The 27,188-nt window shown below is 44.9% G+C and overlaps 1 protein-coding gene and 1 long non-coding RNA gene across 8 annotated transcripts; both read right to left on the reverse strand.

Moving 5' to 3' along the window:
• Positions 1-2,589: 2,589 nt before the first annotated feature.
• Positions 2,590-8,048, reverse strand: LOC123052155 (leucine-rich repeat protein 2). 3 transcript variants are annotated; one of them, XR_006424500.1, is made up of 6 exons: positions 7,511-8,048; positions 6,172-6,243; positions 5,464-5,607; positions 5,263-5,382; positions 3,546-3,647; positions 2,594-3,432 (listed from the first exon to the last, which is right to left on the reverse strand). XR_006424500.1 is itself a non-coding variant. In XM_044475260.1 (5 exons), exons 2-5 carry the CDS (start codon positions 6,213-6,215, stop codon positions 3,614-3,616), a joined length of 342 nt encoding a protein of 113 aa, XP_044331195.1. In that variant the 5' UTR covers positions 6,216-6,243; positions 7,511-8,047; the 3' UTR covers positions 2,590-3,613. The 3 variants fall into 3 exon arrangements, 1 of the variants encoding a protein (XP_044331195.1); XM_044475260.1 differs by having other exon boundaries at positions 2,590-3,647; positions 7,511-8,047; XR_006424499.1 differs by lacking the exons at positions 2,594-3,432; positions 3,546-3,647; positions 7,511-8,048 and adding an exon at positions 7,384-7,508 and having other exon boundaries at positions 3,786-5,382.
• Positions 8,049-9,152: 1,104 nt separating this feature from the next.
• On the reverse strand, positions 9,153-14,658 carry LOC123052156 (uncharacterized). 5 transcript variants are annotated; one of them, XR_006424501.1, is made up of 4 exons: positions 13,951-14,658; positions 12,788-13,787; positions 9,960-12,680; positions 9,153-9,789 (listed from the first exon to the last, which is right to left on the reverse strand). It is a non-coding gene; the product is annotated as an uncharacterized lncRNA (long non-coding RNA). The 5 variants fall into 5 exon arrangements; XR_006424504.1 differs by having other exon boundaries at positions 9,175-9,789; positions 12,015-12,680; positions 13,951-14,653; XR_006424502.1 differs by lacking the exon at positions 9,153-9,789 and having other exon boundaries at positions 11,798-12,332; positions 12,580-12,680; positions 13,951-14,651.
• Positions 14,659-27,188: the final 12,530 nt, after the last annotated feature.

The raw sequence follows: 27,188 nt of genomic DNA on the forward strand, positions 1-27,188 counted from the left end.
TTCAGATTTCAAATGGACTACCACATACGGATGTGTATGTAGACATATTTTAGAGTGTAGTTCACTCATTTTGCTCCGTATGTAGTCACTTGTTGAAGTCTCTAAAAAGATAAATATTTAGGAACGGAGGGAGTAGAAAACAGAGTTGGTGATGATGGTGTGCGTGCCATCCTGCAATATAGGCCATCGGGTTTATATCTAACGGATAGGAAGGAAACTATGGCAATTTTGCAAAAAGATACCCACACCCCTCTCCACGTTTGCAAATAAGGCCTTCGCTCGTTCATGCTTTTCTCTCACAAGATAAACTACTCATACAAATTCATCTTGATGTTCCGTGCAACACACGAGCATCTAGCTAGTTTCTTTTAAAATAGTTACTGCGATAATTGGGTTGAAGTGATATATTTTATGTCTGCCCCGAATGATTTCAGATTCACTAGTGGTAACAAAGAAAAGTTTGCCTTGTTAATTAACAGAAAACAGGGTGAAAACTATCAGATGAGGCCGGTAAAAACAAGGCACACTAGGTTCTGCATCATCGTCACTACAGCTCTGCGCGCGAGAAGTCTACATATCGAGGGGGCTACAGAGAGAAAGACGTATCGAGTGTGTCTGAGCGAGGCACAGAGCCACAATGTTTGAGAGAGAAACCAATTGACAGATTAAGATCAGATCGAGTTGTCACCCTTCTGCTGTCATTGTTGGGGTGGGGGTGGGGAGGGGGAGAGAAAGACGTATCGAGAGTGTCCGCGGTAGGCACAGAGGCACAACTAGCGAGTGTGTGTGTATGTGTGTGTGTTTGAAAGAGAAGGAGTGGATAGATTACTATCAAGATCGAGGTGCCACCCTACTCCTTCGGTGTCGGGTAGTGTGTGTGTGTGTGTGTGTGTGTGTTTGAGAGAGAAGCTAGTCGATAGATTAGTATCAACATCGAGGTGTCACCCTACTCCTTCGGTGTAGGGAAGTGTGTGTGTGTGGGTGTGGGGGATGGGCAGTGACACTTACATATCTCTACTCTTACAAAAAAAACAGAGTTGGTGATGATGGTGTGCCTGCCATCCTGCAATATAGGCCATCCGATTTATATCCTACAGATAGGAAGGAAACTATGGCAATTTTGCAAAAAGATACCCACACCCAGTGGCGAATCTAGCATGACATTGAAGGGTAGGCTTAAAACATAAAGTTCCTAATCTAATTAGAAAATATATTGCAATTGTTGCATGTAAGACATGAGAATATACTTGCCAAATAGTATGTTTAGCTTAAATAGGATTCTAGAAGGTAGGCTTAAGCCTATTGAAGCCTCCCTAGTGGAATTGCCACTGCCCACACCCCTCTCCACATTTGCAAATAAGGCATTTTCTTGTTCATCCTTTTCTCCCACAAGATGAACTACTCATACAAATGCATCTTGATGTTCCGTGCAACGCATGGGCATCTTGCTAGTAGGGAGAAGGAGTTTGTGTGACACATATCTATATTAAGGGATAGGTAGATAGCATGTGTGCGAGGCATACTTAAAGCATCACGGAGATAAACAAACGGTGTGCATGCAAGTGACGAAAAAAATGAAGCAAGAAACTATGTCTACGCGCACGCGCGTGCGTGTGGGTGTGTGTGTGTGAGAGAGAGAGAGAGAGAAATCTCAAAACAAAAGGTGCTCTGCTGGAATCCCATTGTATGTATTCATATGGTTTCGAAACTCGAGTTAACCTTAGGCATATGTGTAAGAGACATAATTATACTTTGAGACATTAGTGGTTGTGGGTGGGCGGAATTAAAGGGGTGGGCGTGTTCGACAAAGAGAGCGTGTGTGCTTCTATGTGAGAGACTTATAGGACGGGGTAGAAAGACGAATTCTAACCTTGACGGAGGGAGAGAAATACACGAAGTGCGCGTGTATAATTCCGATGCCCATGAGGAAATGAGATATGTATGCGTGTGAGAGAGATTGCACAATTCATTCACGTATCCCTATCTAGCGATCGTGGACGTGCATCGCTTGAACATAAATCAATATCTACTTCGTATCCTGGTTAAAGGTACAATATTGATTCAACGCTATAAAGATTGGACACTCACATATCACATTTTTTTTCTATCTAAATAAACCTTTTCAATTGTGCATGCCAAAGTTACAATGATGTTTCTTCAAACAACCTATGTAGCTATCATGTACATGCACCATTGTCAGTCTTGCATTCAAATTCATTAGTCTTGGATGATTTAAGGTTCTATTATGAAGTAATATATGTAATATTCATATATGAATTCAACGGGTACGCAATTTATGAAATGGAGGCTATGTAATCATATGAGGTAACACTTTTAAGTAGCGGACTACAATATCCATTTCTTTTGTGGGACTACAATATCCATTTCTTTTTGTGCGCCTCTACACTAACATGTCAATGCATTATGTTTACTAGTACAAATGCCCGTGCGTTGCAACGGGCCAAAAAATCGCAAAACCTGCTACACATGCCATTACTCACATTTCTTATATCCATTTATCATTTCTCGAAGCATGAATTTTGGACATCAAGAAATCACCCTGATATCCTTCATTTGATGGAAGAGTAGTGGTGCATGGATTAGTCTGATTAATCACTTTCATATTTTGCTCTTTGGAAAAACTGTGTGATGCAACGTGTGAAAAAGAAATATCAGATGTTCCTTCCTACAGTAAGCATGACTCAAGACCTACACAAATCCATACCCTCTATTTCAACACACGTCCATTTGTATTGCCACTTATTATTGCCTTTGCCGTCCATGGCCTTCAAAACGTTCCGCACGGCTAAGCTTAGCCGCTCGCTCGACCTTGTCGGAGCGTCCACATCGTCCATCGGTCGACCATGTCGGCGTATTAACCCTGCGAGCTCTTTCTCAAACCTCCTCTGCTAGTTTGGGCAGCTCCTAATGGTTATTCCAAACAATACATAATTATAATCTAAATTATGTTGCATTTATTTTTGACTTTGAGTGCCTTTTATCAATATGGATTTAAAATTAGAAGTTATTTAAAAATCCATAATAATTTATAATCAAATAATTTCTCCACCGTATAAAATCTAACATAAATATTTTAAACTTCCACTTTGAAAGATTAAACTAAAGCATTAAGTATATGCTGGTCACCTTAAATTCAACCAGAATATTGTTTTCAAAGTCAAGTAATTCTAATATTTTTAGTATTTATAAGCGAAATTCGTGTACTGCTGGCTGCTGCTGATTTACACGGTGATCACTCATGGGATCGATGTACATATCTGTAGTTAATCTATATTAGCGCGCGCGCACACATTTACCTTGGGTGTTTCCTCACGGCACCGTACCTGGTGGACGTAGATTTGGACTGCGTTGAGGTAGAGCATCGTCGCCATCAAAGATAGATGGCAATCAGAGCAGCGGAATTACATATGCCTGGGAGAAAGACATCCATTGTAGAGTGAAATCTCCTTTCGTTTTTCTCTGATTGTAAGAAACAGCGGGGAGTGCTGACAATCACACAAAAAGAGCAAAACCATATTGCATACCTGAGTGTCTGGATGTGACTACGAATTACAAATCAGGGTGGATGATCATGTAGGTTCTCATTCACAAATCAGCATGGTGCGAAAAGCAGAATGAGATAAAGCCTGGAAATAGGAAATATCCGTCCAGCAAGGAGCAGTCATTACCTTTCTACTGGCCTTTGCATACATAACTGAAAGTGGGATCGGTATTACTTAAATGCTGAAAAAAATCTTCTGACAATAGCAGTCATCAAGGAAACATGAACAATTTGTGCATAACTTGGCTATTAGCCTTGGCACGAATTGATTAAAAGTGTTATTAGTAAGACAATTACATTATCAAAAACTCAAAGCTTTTACAAAATAATGGCAAAACTGCGTACACAAAAGACAACTTTCATAACCAGATATACTATCTAATTGACTTGATTTCCTATGCTTCGACATCGTGGACGTAGGGACGGACTCGTACGCATCTAGCCTGCAATCTGCACTTTGCGCAACGCCATTGGCAGCGACACCAGAGCGAACCGCTGTGCAACTTCTTGTCGGCTCTCTTCTTCTATGTCCCAGCTCATGACAACTTGTAGAAGGAATGCTACATCCGTTTTTTCACAACCTAGAATGAAAAATCTTGGTAGCAAAGGAAAATGTCGAGGAATGAGAAAGACCACATGTCTCTGTCTAAATAGCATAGTTAGTATTACAACAAACAAACCAGCACCAGCTGCCCTAACTGGACCTTCAAATCAAGACCTAGTTTAATCTGATCGGGCCAAACTAATCAGTCAATTCATGGAACATATAGTCAATTTTCTATAAGGAAACATATAGTTAGATTGTCCGCTCAAGATCGAATACTACAGTTTGAAGGGACTGTCCAATCTACATAAATCATGAACACGTTTCTACATTTCCTAACTAAAACAACAATGTCTGACCATTGGCTTACGCATACTGTAATACAAATTGCAAACTGCTGACAAGTGTTGACCTGTCGTTGGTTTTTGATGACCATATAAATTTACTTTGGTGAAAAGAAAATTTCAGTCATAGTGATAGCTCCAGCCTCCAGCCAACAACCAAAAAAGTAGTCTCATTGGTTATAGACATCGAGCAGTCCAAAAAGTTGTCGGCTCCAGAGCAATACGGAACATCTTCATAATCAGATATATCCCGAGAATACTAAAGGTCCAGATGGGATCGAGAGGAAGGGTCGTGCTGGTGGTTGGGTTTGTTTTTCTTTTCTATCGCATGTACCGCTTCTGGTTCACTTAATATGAGACTGCGGGTCGACGCGTGCGTTGCGGCGGGAAAACACAACGCCCAAGGTGTGAGAACAAATATAATAAAGACAGAAGTACCCTCAGGAATTCTTGAGCCGAATCTTCGCAAGCCTATCTTTCAACATGGCATTGTCTAGAGATTTGGGTCTAGGGTTCGTCCGGAGTGAGGTTATATGTGGGGATTTGGGCTGGGTTTCGGGGATGCCGACTCGCATATAATTTACCATTTTGTGGAGGAAATGTTCCTAAAAGAAGTCTGACATTTCTTGAGTCGAAACAGATAATTCTCAAATATTTCAGATATCATTAACATACATGTGATTGCAGGAACAGGATGGGATTTTTTAACCAAAATCAAGCTTGCTCAAATCCCTGTTTGATTTGAAAATTTAACTCAAGCCTTGCACGAGTTTAACTCTCAGATATGCAAGTAGAAGAAAACTTAGACAAACCTTGCAGCGGGCATCCTATTTGAGAAAGTCCTGCCGTGGCGAACCCGAGACTCACACAGACTGATGAGCTCATTTAGTTCAAGAGATAAATCACCATAAAGTCTGTTTCTTTTAAGAAAGCTGCAATTCAAATAGTAAGGTCAGTCAAGTTTTGAAGTTAAACAGAAATGAAAAAAAACATATATCAAAGTTCGCACGCACATAAATTCCAGGGATAAAATGTTTATTAGCTCTGATGGAATTGATCCATTGAAGTTATTGTACCCCAGATCCAACACCTTCAGCTCTCGTAAATCTCCCATCTCTCTAGGGATAATGCCATAGAACAAGTTCCTGTGCAGTACACTGTATGGATGGAAGGAAAATAGATCAGAAAAGTTTGAAGGGAGAACATCATTTCACAAGTACATAAGATACAAGAAATAGTATTAAGATGCTTTCTTGGTGAGTGCCTGAATGGGCATACATAATTCAACAGATAGATTTACTATGGTACTAACAATAGGAAAACTACATAAAGCACTGGTTTGCCATCAAATAATCATGTACTTGAATTTGATCCATGCAAAATTGTATTCTCAAAAGTCCCCTAGATCCAAGAAGAAACACCTGTCTTGTATCCAACTACACTCCAAGAAAGAACATACACCAAGTTAACTGATGTGCCTTAATTGACAGCTCAAAAGCTGAGGTCATAAGCCTCATCAGGAAAACATACACACTACGAAGTTTCAGCTTTACTACTGTGCTCAGCATGATAGCCTATATCGAAGTGCAAAATGACTCTTATTCAGTTGGTAGTTTCAGAAATACCAAATACTATCTTATGGTTGAAAGCGTGAAACATGCTATGTCAAAACCAAAGTGTTCAGAAAAAACGTCACCAGAGGGACTATAGAATATGCTTACAGAAAATGCATATTAGTAAGCTGTCCAATCTCAGGAGATAACATTCCCTTCAGACCAAGATTTGACAAGTTCCTACAAAACAAAGGCACACACAAATTAGGCAAAAACATCAAAATACATATTATCAATCAGAGCATAGAGAAATGTTGCAAACATAACACATGATAGAAAACAATGTAAACAGAGCAAACATAGCTGCATAAGATGGGCATCCTATACTGAACAGTTCATGCATGTCAGGGGAACTGGATGTTTAACAAGATATCCCCAACACTGATGCTCCACATAAAACAAAATTAAGATTTGCATCAATCAAGGGTTCTTAACAACTCAAAATCAGCACCAAAGGAATTGGCAGTATCGAACGAGCCAAGTCTCTTTTTGAAATCCGAAGCCTCCCCCTCCTCCTCCCTCCCTCTCTCCCTCCACCGTCTTCTCCTTCAATCACCGCATCCCCGGCGACCCCAAGAATCCGAGGCATGATCCCCCCGAATCGCACCCCCATCTTCCTCGGCCCAAATCCCAATGAATCTCGCACCGAGTCAAGGGACACAAGAATCACGAATCCCCAAGTATATTCATCAACAATACGGGAAGAAACCCCCAGCCCCGGTGGTCCGGCCATGGACACGGACCCGCTGCTACCCACCACCGCGCGGCTGCCCCTCCACCCGTTGCTGGAACACACGCTGGTCTCCAACTTCGATGCGCCACCCTCATCGCGCTGCCCGTCCCCGGCATCCTCCTACAAGGACAACCTCATCTTCAGGCCTCACCCCCATCGCCGCCACCCTCGCCTCCTCCCCCGCTGCCGCCACACCACTACCGCCGTGACTTCGATCCAAATCAGAGGCACATGAGCAGGAGGAATCCGGCCGGCGGCGGCAGATGGCCGGAGAAGTAGATCGGCCGCCGCGTAGATCGGCGGTGGCGGCACCCTACCCATACGCATCGAACGAGCCCGTGCTCGTGTGTGCTGCCCGCTAGTGTTTCCTTTTTTTCTCAGATTAGACATTTTAAAAAGGACTGCGGGTTGAGCCAGCGCCAGCATACAACCGCTCACCTGGATTTTCTCTCGACAATCAACAATCAACAATGAATTCAGCAACCAACATGAATCAAGTCCCTGACGGCGAGTTCAGCAGCACATATAACAACTAACAAGAATTACTCAACAATCAAGAACCATCAAACAAATTCAGCAGCACATACAGATGCCTGACCCACGTCCCTCATGCTTGCAACTCCATTGCGAGTGGTGAATCATGAAAAAAAGAGAAAATTTTGCATCACGGAGCAGAGTGGAAGGGAAGGAAGGATGGGGGGTTTGAGGAGTTACCATCCCCTGTCGCGGGAGAGGAAGCTGCGTTCTTGTAGGTGCTGAATATGGCGCCGAGGAAAACGGGCACGAGCAGAGGTGTGGAGGAAGACGAGCAGGAGCGTCCGCTAGGGTTCGGAGCCGCCGTCGTCACTGACAACTGCGAGGAGCTCGTGGTGGAGCCAGTGACCCGGCTGCGGCGGGAACGCCATGGCCGCCCTGCCTCCTCCCTTCTCAAGGCTGCGTCTGCGCGCTCGCACCGCCGTGGCCATGGATCCGCGGATCCCGCCGCCGTGGTCGCTGCGAGGAGGTCGAGCTGGAACCCCACGGGCTTGGTCTGGATCCAGCCGTGTCGGGAGCACCATGGCCTCCCTTCTCGATATGGGGGAAGGGAAGGGAAGGGAGAGGAGGGGAGGGGAGGTCGCCGGTGCGGAGAGGGCGGAGGCCGGCGGTGGGGTCGCTGAGTCGCCTGATGCAGCCGGGGTCGAGGGGGATTTTGAGCACGCTCACCTAAAGACAGAGGAGACCGGAAGGGGTCCATCCGGATCCTGTGAATCGAGCGATTCGTTTTTTTACCGTACAATAATAAGGGACGGACGGACGAACATGCTATTATTAGTACCACCTTGTTTATATTACAATTTTGTCTATATAAATTTCGCAAATTTTGTGGATTCTGGACCACGAGAACTCTTTATTTTAATCTGCCCATTCCCATTTTGGGCGGAACAGATCTACTAATTCTTTTATTCCAGTTAGTAGGGTAAGTCACCAATCCAATCCCTTTGACAAATCGGATGTCATATTAGATTTAAAAGTGTATTATGACATGAGAAAAAAGCGTATTGTGATGGTGAACCCGACAAAGTCAATCCGTGCTTTATTATTTTATTTATATTTATATATATATATATAATATATATATATATATATACTAGCACAAATGCCCGCGCGTTACGTGGAATCAAATTTAATGAGAGTTGTAAAATGTGGCTCATTTTACAAATCTGCTCGGCGCGCCACTTCTGACAAATCCGAATATTGTACTCCCTCCGTCCCAAAATTCGTGTCTATTAGATACATCCGTATCTAGACAAATCTAAGACAAGAAATTTGGGACAGAGGGAGTATAATCATCAAACTGATCCTCCTTTTTGATTTCGACTTCTTGGTTTTATTTCTTTTTGTAACGAAAAAATCATAGTTTTTTTAATAAACATTGTGCATTTTTTTTAAATTTGAACTTCAAGGTTTTTTTACAAAACCGTGAAAATCCCTTTTTTATTCTAGCAACCTAAAACAAAAATTCTAGCAAACTAAAAATGCACACATAGTAATTAAAACACCACTGACAGCAACTTGCAATTTTTTTTGATGAATCCCTCGGTGTATCTTTTTTGTGCAACCATTTTTATTGACCTTCTCTAGGATGCGATCCTGAACTTTTCAAAAAGTAAATTATAAGTGAATTCCCTCTGCTTACTTTGTCAAACAAATCGTCAAAAGAACAATTTAATGATGCTTTTGTGTTCTTGTTTTTTCTGAGCTTTGACTTTGCATTCTATATGTCTGAATAGTTGGCATAACTATAGTCTGCTGATTTATTTTCCACCATGTATATTTTCTAAATCTAAAATCGTATTGGTCAACATGGCCGTAAATCAACTTCTTTTGGGCCCAACTTATCTCTTCTCACCCATGGCCCAGCTTAAATCAATATGTTTTGAAGCTAGCGGCTGCTACACCGATAGGGTGATTAAGGCCACTAATTGTCTCCACATAAACATGAGATTTTTTGCCTAGTTTACTACGAGTCCGTTCCATCAGAAAGCACACCATATTGTTAAGTAACGGAGGAGATCGGGGTACACCTCTTTACTATAAGCTCTGCAGGACTTTGGGGGAATGAACTCAGCAGTTCAGTTTGATGCATGGCAGCCGGTCTAAGAGAAGCTTTGCGGCCGTAGGGATGGTTCGTGAGACCAGAGAGAGCACGGGTACAGATTGAGTACAGGGCGTCGCGGGACAGCGTATTCCCAGCAGTAGCAGGTGCAAGCAGCGACACGAGACAGACAGTTCCGCACGGAGAAAAGCAGAGGACGGGAGGTGCACTAGGCCCCGTGGCAGCAGCAGAGCGCAGGAGCCGAGCCATGCACAGACGGCGCTGAATCGATTTGCGTTGGAGGTGCTGACTGCCGTCGACGAAGACGAAGGCGTGCGAGGTGGCGTCAGTCGCGTTGGTGCAGTTAACTGCTGATGGTCCAACCACTGATCCGTTCAAAGTTCACACCGCTCCCAACCTGCAATAGAACACAAGGAGAATCAGGGCTGCATGAACTTGGATGAGAGAGGAGCACATGGAGTGGTGGCTCTCGCCGGCGGCGTCGGGGCATGGACACCACTGGAGTGGTGGCTCTCGTCGGCGGCGTCGGGGCGTGGACACCAGTGGAGTGGATCGGACAGGGAGCACCTTAGGAGGAGGGAGGTGGCGTGCACCAGCGAGGTTTCCTGGGAGATGGGGGATCCCGGTCACGTGCAGCCGAGCCAGGGGATGCGGTCGCCAGCCGAGGTCCGATGGTGGGGGCGTGCTGGGGATGGAGGGCGGAGTGGGAGGCGATCTGGGGATGGAGAGAGGTGCGTCGGGGCCGGGGCGACGGCGGCGAGAGGCACGTCGGGGGATGGGCGCCGGTGGTGGGAGGCATGCCGGGGCCGGTGCCGGGGCGACGATGACGTGAGGCGCGTTGGGGCTGGGAGGGCCGTCGGCGGGAGGCGCGCCGAAGCCAGGGGATGGAGGTGGGTTAGGTGGAGCCTCACGGCAATGGGGATTTTCAGATCGTGATGGGGATTTTTGGACGAGCGAACGGGAACGACGACGTACCAAATTTTATTAGTACCACCTCGCGGATATGTTTTAAATTCCAAGTGAAAGCGTAAACTTACGGAAAGAAGCGTATTGTGACGGTGAACCCGACAAAGTCGATCCATGCTTTATTTATTAAATAATTAGGGAGAGAAAAAAATAAATAAACTAACACACGTGCCCGTGCGTTGCAACGGGTGCAACATAATGTTCAGAAATCAAGCGTTGCAACGGGTACAACATAATATTCAGAAATCAAATAAGTAATTTACCATACCACTCAAATGTTGCAACAGGTGTTCAGTTGGCGGTGGAAATGAGTGTTGAGAAACTTTGTCTCAAGAAGAACAATCAAGGTGTGGCACATGCTTTCCAATCAAGAGATCAAGAACGTTCGAGGTTTAGCCCTCTTATAGAAGAGATCAAGGAATTGCTTACTGGTGAGGATGAGCATCGGGTGATCTGGTCGAGGCGATCGACGAACAAAGCGACTGATATTCTTGTGAGGAAAGACTGTGTTAATAACTTGTGTGAAACTTGGTTTAATGTTTCTCTGTTTTTTATCCGTGACGTTATTTTGGACGAGATGGTCGTGAACTAAGGAATAAATAAAGCAGCCCTTGCCCTAAAAAAATAGTAAAACAAAATTAAAGTACGAACAAGAATTCATGTATCAAATGTTACGAACTAAGAAGGTTTGAATTACTTGAATTGAGAGTCTTCGTCAAGAGGAAGGATTCGAGTCAATACTTAACAACACTTTATATGAACATTGGAATCAAAAGGCTAATCAGAGTTAATGTTGACTTTGGTGCATAGCTCAGCTTGGTTACATCAATGTAATTATACTACATCCACATTGCATCATCAGTTCACTTTTGTGGTGACCCATAATATATTAATATTTTATTAAATTACATCGGAACTGTGTTACAGCCACTCAGCAAATCCGTTTATTTGCATGTGTTGTAACAAACAAATCAACAAATTTATCGTCAGATAAACATACCATAAGCAAGCACTACGCAACACGATCTCTCTCTCTTTTTCATCCGCATAGTAGCAGCGAATAGCAGCACTAACACCGAATATCATCATAAAATAAAATAAAAAAGCATCGCAACTCTCTCCACCCTTGATCCATATTATAAGCGGACGGCAACATAGTATAAAAAAATACCATCTCATCTCTCTCTGTCCTGGTGTCTCCATCTCACTACACCGCAGCAGCACGAACAACAATAGTAGGCTAGTTGCCACAAAAATATGTATCAACTTTTAATCAAATGCACTAACGGGTTAAACCTGATTCTGGGCGGAAATTATCCATGTTCCATGGTGCTATTTCTAAAGCAATCCAACGGTTGGTGATCTAGGTGCCCCAAACATTTTACCAAAATATCAGTCTGAAATATGATTCTGGTATTAAAACGCAAGACATGTTCCACTATTTAATTGATTCATGTCTTAAAACCCCTTGGCCTAGTAATCAAACACATCAAGTATTATGAACAGAAAAAGGAAGATCAGTTGGACAATGCTACCATCTTATCAAAACAGTTATCCCACACAAAACCGCATGAACGTAAGGTGTCTATCCTGAACTTTGTCAATAAACAGAGTGCTACACACAATTGTAAGTATATTGATTGGAGGAGCACGCACCTAAAGCGAGTACTACCGTTGCTACTGTTTCCAGCATTGACGCCAAGGATCTCCACGTGTTCGTTATTCAGATCCGCCATAAAAAGCCCGGATGCTCACCGCTCCAGGACTCTTAAGACCACAAGTAGTGTCCTTGCGAGGCAGCCGGCCATCTTGGCTGGTAACTGTCCAACACAGCGCACTGCTACTCGCCGAATAGATGCGCCTAGAACCACCGCAAGCCTCCTCGTGTCCCCCTTCACGTCTTTACCAGTCCACGGGCTACCTCCTCCAACGCTCAAGATGTAGTTATTAAGTGCCAAAATCAACAGATTGATCCTGCAGAGATGAAGGCCTCAGAAGACCAACATAGTAGCAAGCATATTAGAACTGAATATAAAATTACCGCGTGCACATGTCGCATTAAGTATGCATAATTACAATTTTACAGGGCCAGAAAAATGACATTGTAGTTCACTAATGTGGTTAGAGGTTTGTGCATGGAACCATCCAAGTATAAATGTAGATTCTACTTCTAAATATCACAATTTCACCCAGTCAGAAAGTGTGCTGAATGTATTCTTACCTCTGTAAAGGAACAAAGAAATCCTTCTTCTGTTCCTTGAAAAAGATCATCAGTGGATGAGACAGCTAAGCATATAAGACCTTAGTGATGATTGCTCTTGCCTAAATGAGGCATAATATTAGCGAAAATATAACACCTCATTTGGCATCAGAGATTTATAAAGTACTTGATCAAGTACGATCACAGAAAGCAACAGCTGAACATGTACCTTGTCACCGATCTTCATACTCATAGGTGGAATGTGTGATATGGAGATTGTATGGTAGTTCCTGGTTGTTGCTATATAATCAATCTGCAACTCTGATTTGTGTATTGGAATGAACAGTTTTTAGAATAATGAAAGCACGTCATGCCGAGGGCTTAAAAAAAATCTCTCCCATTAGAATTCAGTTCCAAATTCATACAACTGAAAAGAAAATAGATACTCGCACACCCTGCGGCAGCTCCCAAGCCATGGTTCATCTGTCTCCCAGTCCTGAGCCCGTCTCCAGCGTCGCGCCGCGCCTCAAGATGGCAACCGGGACGAAACCCGCCTGCTCAAACCCATCCCCATGAGAAAATCACAAACCCATCCCCGTCCCCGTCACCGTGCGCGGGGCTAGTTTTTTGCCCGTCCCCTAAACCTATTGGTTTTCTAAACCAACGAGGAACCCACGAGGAAATCGACATATTTAAGCAAACATAATAGCAGCAAAGAATAGCATTTCAACAGCAAAAGGAGCATATTTTAACAGCATAACTTGCGAAAATTTCAGCAGGATACAATAGTACATGGTTCAATAGCTACAAGGAGCATATTTCAGTAGCAGAACTTGAGCAAAAAGAGCAATAACAGCAGCTACAAGGAGCATATTTATGCGGCATAACTTGAGAAAAAAGAGCAATAACATCAGCTACAAAGAGCAGTAACAGCAGCTACATAAGCATATATCAGCAACAAACAAAAGCATTATTCAGCCATACATTGTTCAACAAGATGTCCAATTAGGCTTAGTGTAGTATTTTGACGGGGATGGCGGGTTTCGGGTTCGGGTATTGCTCAAACGGGTTTAAACCCGTGAAACATGTTGGGTTTTATAATTTACCCAGCAGCAGCCCCATGGGGTTAAAAAGACGCCCATCCCCGTCCCCTAATAGGGTAAAAACCCGCGGGGACGCGGGTTTCGGGGCCCCATTGCCATCTTGAGCCGCGCCGCTCCAGCGCCGTGCTGCAAGAGGAACACAACAGCATCAGTTCTATCCTCTAATTCTTATGCTGTAACCACTGATACTCTCTCTCTCTCTCTCATTAGTTTGCTTAAGCATCCAAGAAAATTAGAGCATGACAGCAGCAGTTCCGTGTGAGGGCTGATGCGATGGTGCTGAACTTACATGCCACGGTGCAGCTGGAGCTAGGACCGACGGACTCACGGTGCAAATTGCAGCCCACAGGAGGACCACCACAAGCACGGCTACCGGCCTCCCCGCAGGAAACAACCTTGTCCAGGAGGTCCGCAACCTTGAAATCTCCTTCCCCGCGCAAGGACTCGGCCGGATTCGCCCTGAAGCCGTCGCCATCATCCTCCAACTCCAAGTCCGGCACCGTCCTTCATCGTCGATTACCTTGCCGTTGCTGCCTCCCCGACCTCGCCGTCGAGTTCACCGTGAGTCGCCGCAACTTTTCCCTTTGTTTCCCCCTCTGATTAGGACCCGTAGCCGAGTCTTGCCATCATTGCCGACGCCATGGTCACTGCCACCTCGCCATGGCCAGTCCTCTCGATCCGGCCCGAGCTTTGACGCCGCCGGACCGCGAACTCTAGATCTGGCGCCCCCAAACCTCGTAGGCCTTCCGCACGCCTCTCTAACCCTCCTCCGCCTGGATCCCTCCGTTGGCAGCCGCCTGTCGCCGTTCTCCGGGGTGGGAGGCAGGAGGTGGCCGGCGGCGCCCGGTGAGGTGGGGCGGGTCGGGGCGTGGCAGGAAGCGGCTGGCGGCGCGCGGTGAGGCGGGGCGGAGCGTGACGATGCAGAGTCGGGGCTGGGTTATTTTTCCTTCGTACCGATTCGGGTTGATTTATGACGACGGACGGAACAGTCGTGCGAGGCAGGCCACGTGATCACATAAATAGTACCACCTCGTATGTAGAAAATAATATAGGTGAAAAAAACTGAAAGCGTAAATTTACGGGAAAAAGCGTATTGTGACGGTGAACCCACGGAGTCAATCCATGCTTTATTATTACTAGGGAAATTGCCCGTGCGTTGCAACGGAGAAGAAACTATCCCTCACCCTCCCACTAAAAGAACATAACCTGCAAGGTGAAACAAGAATACCAAGATACACAAATGTGATAAGATAAAAGAACTTCCGTGAGTTGATTCACTGGCATGTATAAGCTAGGATAATTATGGGAGAAAATCAGAACAGATTGAAAAAAGAAAAAGAAACAAAGTTTGATGACATTTAGTAAAATGGTACATTTATTTTGACTATAGGTTTAGTTTTAACTAACATTAACAAACTAAGACTCTAAACAACACACACACCAAAAAAAGAGGGAGAAGATAAGGGTTTGGTTTTTATTGAGCGATAATTAGTGAATTCATGTATGTGCTTGGCTATGAAGCAAGTGCAGTTGTCATGAACCAGGGTTGGTAGGTCCCCTAGACATAGTTTGGGATGTGGTAAACTATATCTAGAAAAGACATATTTATGGTCAATGAAACTAATCTAGAAACACAAAAAAAATCTTTAACCCATAATACTGTTGTCTTTCTAATATGATAGCACAAACAAATTTAACCAGAAGCATGTCTAACACAATCTTTTTTGTCTTTTTTGTAATCTAAAAACACAAACGAAACCGGAAGCATCTCTACCTTATAATCCATTTGTGCATTGAGTTCCACCAATCTTCCTAGGAGGCAGGCTGCAAGGAGTGATGCGCAGGGGCAAGCGCATGAAACAAAAGCGACAGGATTTCCATACACCAGGTGAAAAACAAGAGCTCGCAAGCAAGGAAAGAGTTAGTTCTAAATCAAAAGTTGCAGAGTCTACACATGAAACTGAAGGCGTCAAGAGATGGCTTGCATCACTCTCAAAAATCATAGCTTGCATCAACTATACCATTGCTGAAGCACCCTTGAGAATCTTGGTACTAATCTTGGTATCTCGTTTTCTAAATATGCCTAGTAGTCTATCCTGTATATAACTGTAATGTGTCACCTTTTCATAAAATAAGAAAGCAAGCATTAAATGTCTCCTCTAGATAAATAACACACTACAACAGCATGCATTATGTCAGGCATAGACATGCACAAAACTCAAAGAAGCAAAACTGATACGGAGGACTATCCATTATAGAACAGTGAACAAGCAACATAAGACTCCACACTTTACATGAACAACAACTCAAATAAGCGTCAGAAATCTACTTGTTAGATCTAACTTCAGAGTTCAGAGTTCAGTATACATATCTAACATCAGAAGAAAGTCGACCTCAAATAAAGCTTGAGTCCCATGATTCAGGGACGAAAAAATTCAGCAGCAGAAACAATTAGATAAACCATGGCATAAAAAAATAAACAGATCTAGAGCATGTGCATGTATGTCCACGCACAGGCTATCTGAAAGTACTTATTTTGCATCTTCTTGTCAATATTTTGCACTGTGCACAATTATCATAACTTAAGCTAAAGATTGTACGTAGGCAACACAGCCACATGTACCTTGAAGTTTCTCTGAACTTTTCAGACATGTCTCGTTTATCCCTATATGATTCATCCGTCTATCACCTCCATCCTGTGGAGGCACCATGTTGAGAAGTGAAGGGATGAGTTGTCGTCCGCGTCGCTCACCTTCCTAGGGAGGGGAATAGGGATCGCTAGCATCTGTAACTTTTTACACTAATCAGTCTCCATCACGCTTGGCTTTCCGGCTACCAAAATATTATCCGGCCTTCCGTGGCGTTCCGGCCTAAGCTGCAGCACTCAAAAGATGCAAGAAAGCCTCATCATCAACTCACATACATTGCATTGCCTCTTTATTCGCACACCAAAGTCACTTGTTATTAGTTGCACCGATTCTCTGCTACTCGATGGATTAGTGTTTGTGATGCTAGTTGTTGGCTTGAGTGATTTGCCGCTGGATGATTGAATACACTACTTGTCGATTTTCCAAAAAAAAGAAACCTGTTATACGCACCAATCTCCAAGGCTCCTAGTTAAAGGAGCAGGACGGCTAGGTAAATCATGGGCGGCAACGTTGTTGGCGAGCGCTCCGGGTGGCTATCATCCAGCCAGAGCACGCGGCGTCGAAGAAGCCCTCCTTGTCTGACTTGCTAGTGCTGCAGACGCTGGGAAGGTTGCAGGCGAGCTTGAAGACTTTCAGGCTGCCGGCGGTGAGAAGGTCGCGCACATAATCAGGCTGCGTGTCGGGCACCAAGAAGTCAGGCCACACCACACCACAAGTACCTAGACGAAGTGCCCGTGGGATCGGCCTCTGTTGGCCCCAGACCTGACGCCGAGTACTTTCCGACGACAGGAGACGATCGACGACGAAGCGAAGCTCGCTGTCTGTCCTGGTTTCTACCCCAAGCAGCCGAAGCAATACGCAGCACAAAGCTAGCCTCAACTTGATTGATTGTAGCAAAAGCAGCACTCACGTACAACAGCACCAGATCGATTCTTGCTTTGATCGATAGTTGCAGCTGTAACATACTACTACGCGCGTGCGCACAGACACCGGCGTAATGTATTTCCTTCACAAATCCACGGTGCAAGTTACAAGCTGGTCCGGGGTACACATGTGTATATTAGCTAGCTAGCCAATACTAATTTTACTTGGTGTCTAACTCTAAACCTACACGGGCACATATATGCACTTGTTGCACACGTACACATATGGAACTTCCAGGTCGTGTTTAACAACAATAGCCTCCTTGTCCGGCGGCTACGTGTGTTGTTCTTCCGCCTCCACCGGATCCACCCCTCAGGCCCAATCCCTAGATAATCCATACCACCTCGGATAAAGATATGCAGGTAAAATAGTACCACCTCGGATGTAGAAAATAATATAGGTGAAAAAACTGAAAGCGTAAATTCACAGGAAGAAGCGTATTGTGACGGTGAACCCGACAAAGTCAATCCGTGCTTTATTATTAAAAATTATAGGGATTAGGGATTAGGGATAGGGATTAGGGATTAGGGATTAGGGATTAGGGATAGATAGCAAAAGTGCCCGTGCGTTGCAACGGGAGAAATAAATTATCACCCCTAGCGCCCCCATCCCTGTTACCACTTCTTTTCTTTGTCATCATTGTCGGTAACGATGTCCACTACACGGTGAACATTCCACGTAAGCTTGGAACCAATAAAGAATTGCATCACCTGCATGGACAGACCAGCGAACGCTCGCGTTTGAGATCCCGGCCACATGACCCACATCTACACAATGAAATACTTGTGCCTTGTGTTTATGTTATCTGGTTTTACATCATATTAGTTTAGTACCAATCCGTGAAGGACACAAACAAAAACTAAATTTTATTTTATTTTAAAATGATCAACACTTTTCTGTAGGGTAACACGATCAACGCCAAAACACACTGGAGGTTGTGAGTTTTATTCCAGTAACGGTCAACTATTTTTTGCCTCATCTCCTAAAAGGGGTGGTGGGTTTGATTTGTTGGGCCAGGTCGCACGGACATGTTGGGAGGGCACCGGTTCTTTTTACTGGTGGAACATTACGCGGGCGAACGTGGCAGAGGCCAAGTGGCCCAAGACAGACGATTAGTAGAATAGCCTAGCTCAATATGAGGAAACACCATGGACATACGAAATGGAGGGACCAATAATATTATACCTCCATTTATATATTAAAAATACTATATATGCCTGTGGGTTAGAACGGTTGAAACATTTGACATAAATTTAGTGAGGATTGTATGTGCAAACATAATGTTCAATGTGCTACAAATTTGGCGCAAATTTAGTAAAGATTATAAGAGCAAGGAAAACATAATGGAAGAAAAAATGACATGAATTTAGTGAGGATTAAAAAACGCCACATCATTTTTACTCATAAGATGGCATGGCAACCTGCCATTGATTCCCGCACCTCCTCTTAATTAGTTTTTCTTTCTCTTTCTTTCCTTATATCATGATGCCCACATAATTACCGTCCATTTCCTTCCTCTCTCTTTCTCCTTCCTTCTTTATTTCTCATGCAATTATTTTTTCCTTTTTTGCTAGGCCTGCTAATTACTCATGCGATTAATATGGCACCCACATAATTACCATCGATTTTCTTCCTTCTTTATTTCTTATCCAATACATATTACCTTTCTTGCCGGCTCCACATAATTACCATCTTCCTTCTTTATTTCTCATGCAAAGAATGTCTATTTCCTTTCTTTATTTCTTTGCTTAATTTCCAAAGCAGCTTCTTGATGTCTGACAACCTAAAAATTGTATATAAACTGGTAAAAATTAATGTAAAATAGCAAGGTGGGACTATTTGACAAGTAAACAAATATGAAAAACAACTTCCAGCCTGGTCCCTTGTCCGTCCAGTGGGCCGCGGCACTCGTACATGCCCATCACGACCGTGCCTGTTGATCTCGGCCCGAGTATGCCTGTCCTTTATTCTTAAGGTTCCAGACGCCCAAATTAGCAAGCTTAGGAGCCTAGCCTTAGTGGTCTGCTGCGCTGCAATCTATACATGGCAGACCATGGATCAAATCCCAGCGGCGTCAACCATATTTTTTCTCTAATTTCCTTTAATTCAAGCACACGCACATACAGCCAGATATGGAAAACGACGGTGAACTACGATGGACACAATTGAGCATGGATGCAGGCCCAGTTTAGCGAATCAGCCACTTACGGAAAAAAATCAGACGCGGCGAAATAGATAGAGCGAAAATTTAGTACCACCTCGAATATGTTTTAAATTCAAACTGAAAGCGTAAAATCATGGGAAGAAGCGTATTGTGACGGTGAACCCGACAAAGTCAATCCGTGCTTTATTATTAAAAAAATAGGGAAAGATTAATATATATATATATATATATATATATATATATATATATATATAGCACAAGAGCCCGTCCGTTGCAACGGGGATAATACTTATCTCTCTCCCTCGGTGTTGATGCTTTCGATCTTCTTGAGCAAGTGTACTCCGGCGACACCGACACTGACAATGTGATCCAATCGGCGCCGGCAATTTGATCCGATTGGCGGAGTTAAAGGTATGAATTGGCCGCGAGTTTCCTTGGACCTCTGTGCCACTCTGCTGCTCTCTATACTGCCTTTCGCCCTGCACATATTTGTTTTTGTATGTCCTTTCTGTCTCTTGATAAGCCCTTCCATCAAATTTATATACGCATCAGACTGCAATTCTGTGGCCGGTGTATTCGTCGTTCCACCGCTGCGCCAGCAACATGAACACCGGCACATCCGGAAGCGGCACTGAACACGCCAGGATCTACACAGTGGCCTTCGTTTTCCCCTGGTTTGGTTGGCTGCGCTAGGCTCAACAGCAGAAGCATCACCGCGTCTCTCCTCAAAATTCGCACGAACCTTGGGTCGACCTCGAGTATGGATTCCCTGCCGGCGCCATGCTACGTGAGGCCCAGCTGCAGCAGTCGCTCCGCATGGCCCTCGTCGAGATCGTTGGCGGTGAGCAATACGGATTCCCGGCCGGCGCCATGGTACATGAGGCGGCGTGCCTCGGGTCGGCAGCCTTGCACCCGACAGATCTTTAGGTTTATCGATTTGTTCCGATTCGATTCTAGAGATGCGATCTGAGGAAATCGAGAGGATTAATTCATCTTTATGGCGATGGCGATTGGATTGGTTCTCAGAGTTCGTATGATTCTATTCACGAGTCGGCAGGAACACGCTATGAACGAACGGACAAGAGTGGTGGGCTGGATGTAATGGGCTGACTTCATTGGCCCAAATAGGTCAATAAAATAGGACTGCGGGTTTATATTAAGGAAAAAACATAAGGAGCTGTTAATTAGTACCACCTCGCCTATATGTCTAAATTCAAACTGAAAGCGTAAATTTATGGGAAGAAGCGTATTGTGACGGTGAACCTGACAAAGTCGATCCGTGCTTTATTATTACTAGCACATATGCCCGTGCGTTGCAACGGGTGCAACATAATGTTTAGAAAACAAAAAAGTAATTTATTACCACTCAAATGTTACAACAGGTGTTCACTTGGCGATGGAATTGGGTGTTGAAAAAGTTTGTCTCAAGACAAACAATCAAGGTGTGGCACCTTCTTTCCAATCAAGAGATCAAGACCGTTCGAGGTTTAGCCCTCTTATAGAAGAGATCAAGGAGTTGCTTGCTGGTGTGAATGAGCACCGGGTGATCTGGTCGAGGCGACCGGCAAACAAAGCGACTGGTATCTTGTGAGCGAAGGTTGTGTTAATAAGTAGTGAAAAACTTGGTTTAATGTATCCCCATTTTCTATCCACGACGTATATTGGACGAAATGATCGTGAACTAAAGAAAAAATAAAGTAGCGATTACCCTAAAAATAGTAAAACAAAATTAAAATACGAACAAGAATTCATGCATCAAATGTTACGAACTAAGAAGGTTTGAATTACTTGAATTGAGGGTCTTCGTCAAAGTACTATGCAACACGATCTTCCTCTCTCTTTTTCATCTGCAAAGTACTCAATATAGTGCGCCTCTGGTTCAGCTCCAATAGTAGCAGCACTAACACCGAAGATCATCATAAAATTAAAAAAATCACCACAACTCTCTCTTCTCACTCTGATCTCTCTCAACCCCATTGATCCATCTTATAAGCAGCATCAAACAACCTGCTCCATCTCATCTCATCGAACAATAGCATAGTACAAAAGAATATCATCTCATCTCTCTCTGTGTCTCCATCTGACTACATCGGAGCTGCACGAACAGCTAGTTGTCACAAAAATCTGTATCTCTCTCATCTCTCTCCCCGCCCCGAGCCCATCTCCAGCATCGCACCGTGCCGCGCCGCTCCTGCCATGCTCCAACGCCGTGCTGCAATAGGAAAGCAATTATATTTTACACTAAAAATCTTTGATTTCTTTCCACCACACACGTGCCTATCCTATCCTCTGATTCCTATGCTCCTGTAATCACCGATACTCTCTCTCTCTCTCTTCTCATTAGTTTTGCTTAAGCGTCCAAGAAAATTAGAGCACAAGAGCAGCAGTAGCAGCTCCGTGTGATGGCTGATGCGGTGGCGCAGAACTCCACGGGCCACGGTGCAGCTGGAGCTAGGACCGACGGGTCAAGCTCAACGAGTCATGGTGCAAACCGCAGCCCACGGGAGGACCAGCGCATGCATGGCTGGGTGCAGGCAGGCACAAGCAGAGCATGCATGGCCACCGGCGCGCAGCACACACGGCCGCCGGCTTCCCCGCCACGAACAACCTTGTCCAGGAGGTCCGCAACCTTGAGATCTCCTTCCCCGCGCAAGGACTCGGCCGAATTCACCCTGAAGCCCTCGCCATCATCCTCCAACTCCAAGTCCGAGTATCGTCGTTCGTCGTCGATTACCTTGCCATTGCTGCTTCCCCGGCCTCACCGACCTCGCCGTCGGGTTCACCGTGAGTCCCCGTTGCTTTTCCCTTTATTTCCCCCTCTGATTAGGACCCGCAGCTGACGCCATGGTTACTGCCACCTCGCCATGGCTGGTCCTCTCCGTCCAGATCGAGCTCTGACGGTGGCGCGCAGGAGCAAGAGGCAACCGGCGCGCGAGTAGCCGGGGCGGCAGCGCAGTCAAGAGAGGAGGAGGCATGAGGTACGCGGCGGCGGCCTGTGGTGTGCCGAGACGGTTGGGAAGAAGGGTGCCGTCACGCACGGCACGCTCGGCTCAGAGCTCCGCTAGGCAGGAGGGGCACCGACGTTTGATAAAATTTACACTGGGATCGATCTTGGTGTACGCATCCTTGTCCGCTTCTCCTCTACTCCCCTCTTTCTGGGAACCGATATTTATTGGAGGGTAGCAAAGGCGGCGAGGAAGGTGAAGTTTGACTCCAACTCATGTTCTACACGGGTAATTTCTGACGAAAGTGCATCTAATCAGGACTATTTATTGATTTTTGGAAGATTATAAACTTTTACGGTATCGATCACATACCAAAGAGGCTGGGTGATGCCACGGGCGATGGCCAACCCTGTGCGTGCGGCGCCTAGGTCCAGACAGACGAAATTTAGTACCACCTCATGTGTATGTTTTAAATTCGAATTGAAAGCGTAAATTCACGAGAAGAAGCGTATTGTGACGATGAACCCGACAAAGTCAATCCGTGCTTTATTATTAGGGAAAGAAAAAAATAGGGAGAGAAAGTAAATAACCAATGGCACTAAATTATTTATTTACACGAGAAATACATAAGCTGAGTGTTTGATCTTCTTTTATGAACGCACCTCTACACCCGTACGATTGGTCGCGCCCGTGTGAACGTTCAAGTTATCGGCGCATCATCCTGAGTTAATGTCTTTTTTTCTGGGGTGAACTTCACACCAGTTATTAACTGCTGACGCGTGCCCATGTACATAGTCTCGCATGACCTTCCTGCTAGCACGGTCCAAAATTAGTTGAAACTGGATACGAACGATCCCGCAGGCGGCAAAATCTCCCGCCTCCCTCTAAAATTTCCGCCACCTAGTCTTTAGCATGCGAAATTCCCCTTTTGTCCTTGGTGCACGGAGAACAACAGTTACAATACCGCCCTCATCTACATAATAGGTTGGGGCTGCTTTGGTAACTTCTGGTTCCCCTACCACACGGCACCCCCGTTTCCTCTCCCCCTCCCGCAAAAATGACTAACTCCACAGCACCAGAGCATCTTACATCACGTCATCCGTACTTCATCGGCCTTTCTACCCCTCCCCTCTCGAAACCTTAGATTGCTCATCCACCGGCGTACCAGAGCCCATTCACTACCAGCGGCGTCCACCTCGCCGGATCTGCTTCTGCGGCCGCATCTACCCCTCCCACCTCCCCTAAAAACAAGTAGACTGCTCATCCACCACTGTACCACAGCCCATTCAGTGTCGGCCTTGTCCACGGAGCGGATCTGCTTCGCCGGTACTCTCGTCAACCGCAGCGCATCTGCAGTGGCTCATTCATACTCCCCACCAGAGATGCTTCGTCCACACCCCCCGGAGCCGCCCCACCGACGCCCCCGTCGACGGCCTCTGGTCCTCTTCGCCGACACCTTCCTCAACCCTACCAGAGCCGCTTCGCCAACACCATCGTCAACCCTATCGGAGTAGCTTCGCCTATACCATTCTCAACCCTACCGGGGCTGCTTTGCCAACTCACAAGTCCACGGCCTCAGATCTACTTCGTCACACCCTCATCCAACCTACCGGAGCAGCTTCTGACGCCACGTCCACTGCCGCAGATCCGCATCGTCGACACCATCCTTAACCCAACCACCGGAGCAGCTTCACCGACGCCCTCGTCCACGGCCATAGATCCGCTTCGCCCACACCGTAGTCCACCCTAACGGAGCCGCTCCACAAACACCCTAGTCGACGGTTTTAGATCTCCTTATCGGACCCCGACAGCCAACGCAGCATCATCACCCTTGACGTTTCTAACCTGATTCCCACCGTCTGGCAAGATGCCAAGCACCCGCCACGGCCTAGGTACTTGTCACCTTTAAACCCGTCCAGCATCACCTGCCCGATGTACTTCAAATATACTATTAGGTCGCTGTTACATGTCATGCAGCTGACAAAAACTACAAGGACGATGTTTCTTTTGGATCTAACAGCTTGGCCAACCAAGATCCTGGACTGAGGCATTGCTATGATCTTGTAAGTGCGTCTCTCTCTCTCTCTCTCTCTCTCTCTCTCTCTTGTATTGTTGTGTGCCTGCCAGGGTGCTTTGCTAGGATTTTCGACCAGTAATCCCTTTGTGCAGACAATGATTTCTACTACTGGCTGCTAAATTAGATATATAGATGTCATACATGATACTACCTCGTACCTCCGTTCCTAAATATAAGTCTTTCTAGAGATTCCACTATAGGCTACATACGGAGCAAAATGAGTGAATCTACACTCAAAAATGCATCTATATACATCTGTATGTGGTCCATACTGGAATCTCTACAAAGACATATATTTAGGAACAAAGGTGTACATTACACAAAATCATAGGTGGCATGTAGGAATTCCAGTGCACTACATTAGGCTCCCTTAGAGTGTCTGCTAGTCCAGCACACAGAGTCATGGCTAGTTTATGCTACACACACAGTCTTTAATTCGTGGTTTAAATATGCGCAAGGGATATGCAATGTATTATCATGTAGAGATGTCTGAAATTAGCCGTGTCAACTTGCAGATAGGGTTACACAATGAAAAAGTACAAGATGTGAGTGGCAATTTCATGGAACATCACAAAAAAGGATAGGTAACGGTGAGCCTATACAGTGTGCTATGGTAGGTCACTCCTCCATTGCAATCATCGTGACATGTTATTTGTATGTCAGTTCTATTGGCCAAGTTTCTTAGGGACAATTATTACGAGTTATCCTAAGAAAATAAGCACATGTGAATATAAGCTCCAGGTAATAAGCCAACCAGTTCTTTTCATTGCCTTCCTTTTCAGCTTATCTTTGGTATGATCAGTGAAAAGTCTAGATTGCATTATATTTTGTCATTTTGCTACCCATATGAAAATTAATTTGACTTGCAAACATCACAAATTGAACCCAGTGCAGTAATTAATATGATAGGAAAACAGACCATCCTATTTGTTCAAAATGCAAATACAAAGATACCATCTACTTGGCACAATCTACTTTGGTCAATGTCTTCCATAGAGATCCCATTGCCTAATTTAAACAAAGAACGCATGACCCACATTTAAATGAAGAACAATTATTTATTGAAATACAATGGTCCAAGTGGCTGGTTATTATCATATAGCAGCACCACCTGAAAGCATCATATAGCAACATCAGCAACTCATCATACAGCAGCAGCAGCAGTGTGCAATTCATCATATACTAGCAGCAGCTCATAGCAATTCATCATATAGCAGGAGTAGCTCATAGCAATTCATCATATAGCAGCAGCAGGAGCAGCTCATAGCAATTCATCATATAGCAGCAGGAGGAGCAGCTCATAGCAATTCATCATATAGCAGCAGCAGGAGCAGCTCATAGCAATTCATCATATAGCAGCAGCAGGAGCAACTTATAGCAACTCATCTTATAGCAGCAGCAACAGCCCATAGCAATTCATCATATACCAGCAGCAGCTCATAGCAATTCATCATATAGCAGCAGCAGGAGCAGCTCAAAGCAATGCATCATATAGCAGCAGCAGAAGCAGCTCATAGCAATTCATCGTATAGTGGATCAGAATGAAAATTTGGCAAAAAATCAGAGGAGATCCTCACCTTGTTGGATGAGCTCATCCTTCAACAACTCCTCAAGGCCACGTCCTAGGAGAAGGGGAGGGGGAATAAGGTGCCTTCTGTCGCAGTGTGGCATCAGTCGTAGTTGTGCGGCGCCTGCCGGAGTAGTGCGTTGGATAGGCCACAGTGGAGCAGCTGCTGGAGACCATGAGAATGAGGGGCGGCGCCAGAGGGAGGAGTAGCTGGGGAGATTTGGCCCTACCCGCCGGCCATGTAGCCTAGCTGGACAGAGCATCATCAAGTACCAGGCCAGATGGGACCAATGGTGACGGCTCGCTGGAGGAACCCTAGCGCTGCAGGCAGGGGATCGAGGTAGAGGTAAAGGGGAGAGGAGATGCAAGCGGGCAGGGCAATGAACGCTTGCGTGTTTGTTTTTACTTGAGGGTCAGGTGTGACGCGGGCGTGAGCAGTTGCATTTTGAGTGTAATATAGGCAGACAACAAAGTCATTTCACTATTCCCCTCCCCTTCAATTTGTAGTGAGCTTCTACCCGAAACACCCCCTCCAAAGCGAAATAAGTTAATCCCAAGCCCATAACTCAAAAATGACTTCTTTACATCTTTTATGGCTTATTTTGACAATAAGCTCTGAAAAGGCGGAATAGAACTGGCCCTTAACCTACAATTCAATTGTGCGTGTAATGATGAATCACTCCTGCCTGCTATAGTATACATTTAGGCATTATCATACATGGCATAACCTAATACATGTGCATTCCATTGTAGAATCTGGAATATGCAATGTTTATGTTAGTTCATATGTTGCACATGATGTTTAAATGCCCCTTAAATCTGGTCAGTCAAGTAATGGTCTTTAAGCCTCCTTCTTTGCTTCTTTTCTTGATATGTAAGATTTGCTCACACATCTGTTCAATTGCTTGTTTGCATCAGCCAGCCATACTAGGACTGTTTGCTTTAATTACTTGCTATTCTTGTCCTAACACTCTAACGGAGCTTGTCAACGATTTAAACACTAAGGGCTGCTGTAGTGGGGGCTTTTCTAACTCATAGGTGACATAAAGGTTTGGATGTACACTAAAGTAGGCTCTTCAAGAGTACCTGGAGATCCAGTTCGAAGGTATGCCTAGTTTTTACATAGTGCACACATAGTAAATGCTCATTTTATTGTGTGCAAGTGCAAGAGATGTGGCATGTTTCATTATGTGGTGTTGTTT

Source organism: Triticum aestivum, chromosome 2D (assembly GCF_018294505.1).
Source record: "Triticum aestivum cultivar Chinese Spring chromosome 2D, IWGSC CS RefSeq v2.1, whole genome shotgun sequence".
Classification (NCBI taxonomy): Eukaryota; Viridiplantae; Streptophyta; class Magnoliopsida; order Poales; family Poaceae; genus Triticum; species Triticum aestivum.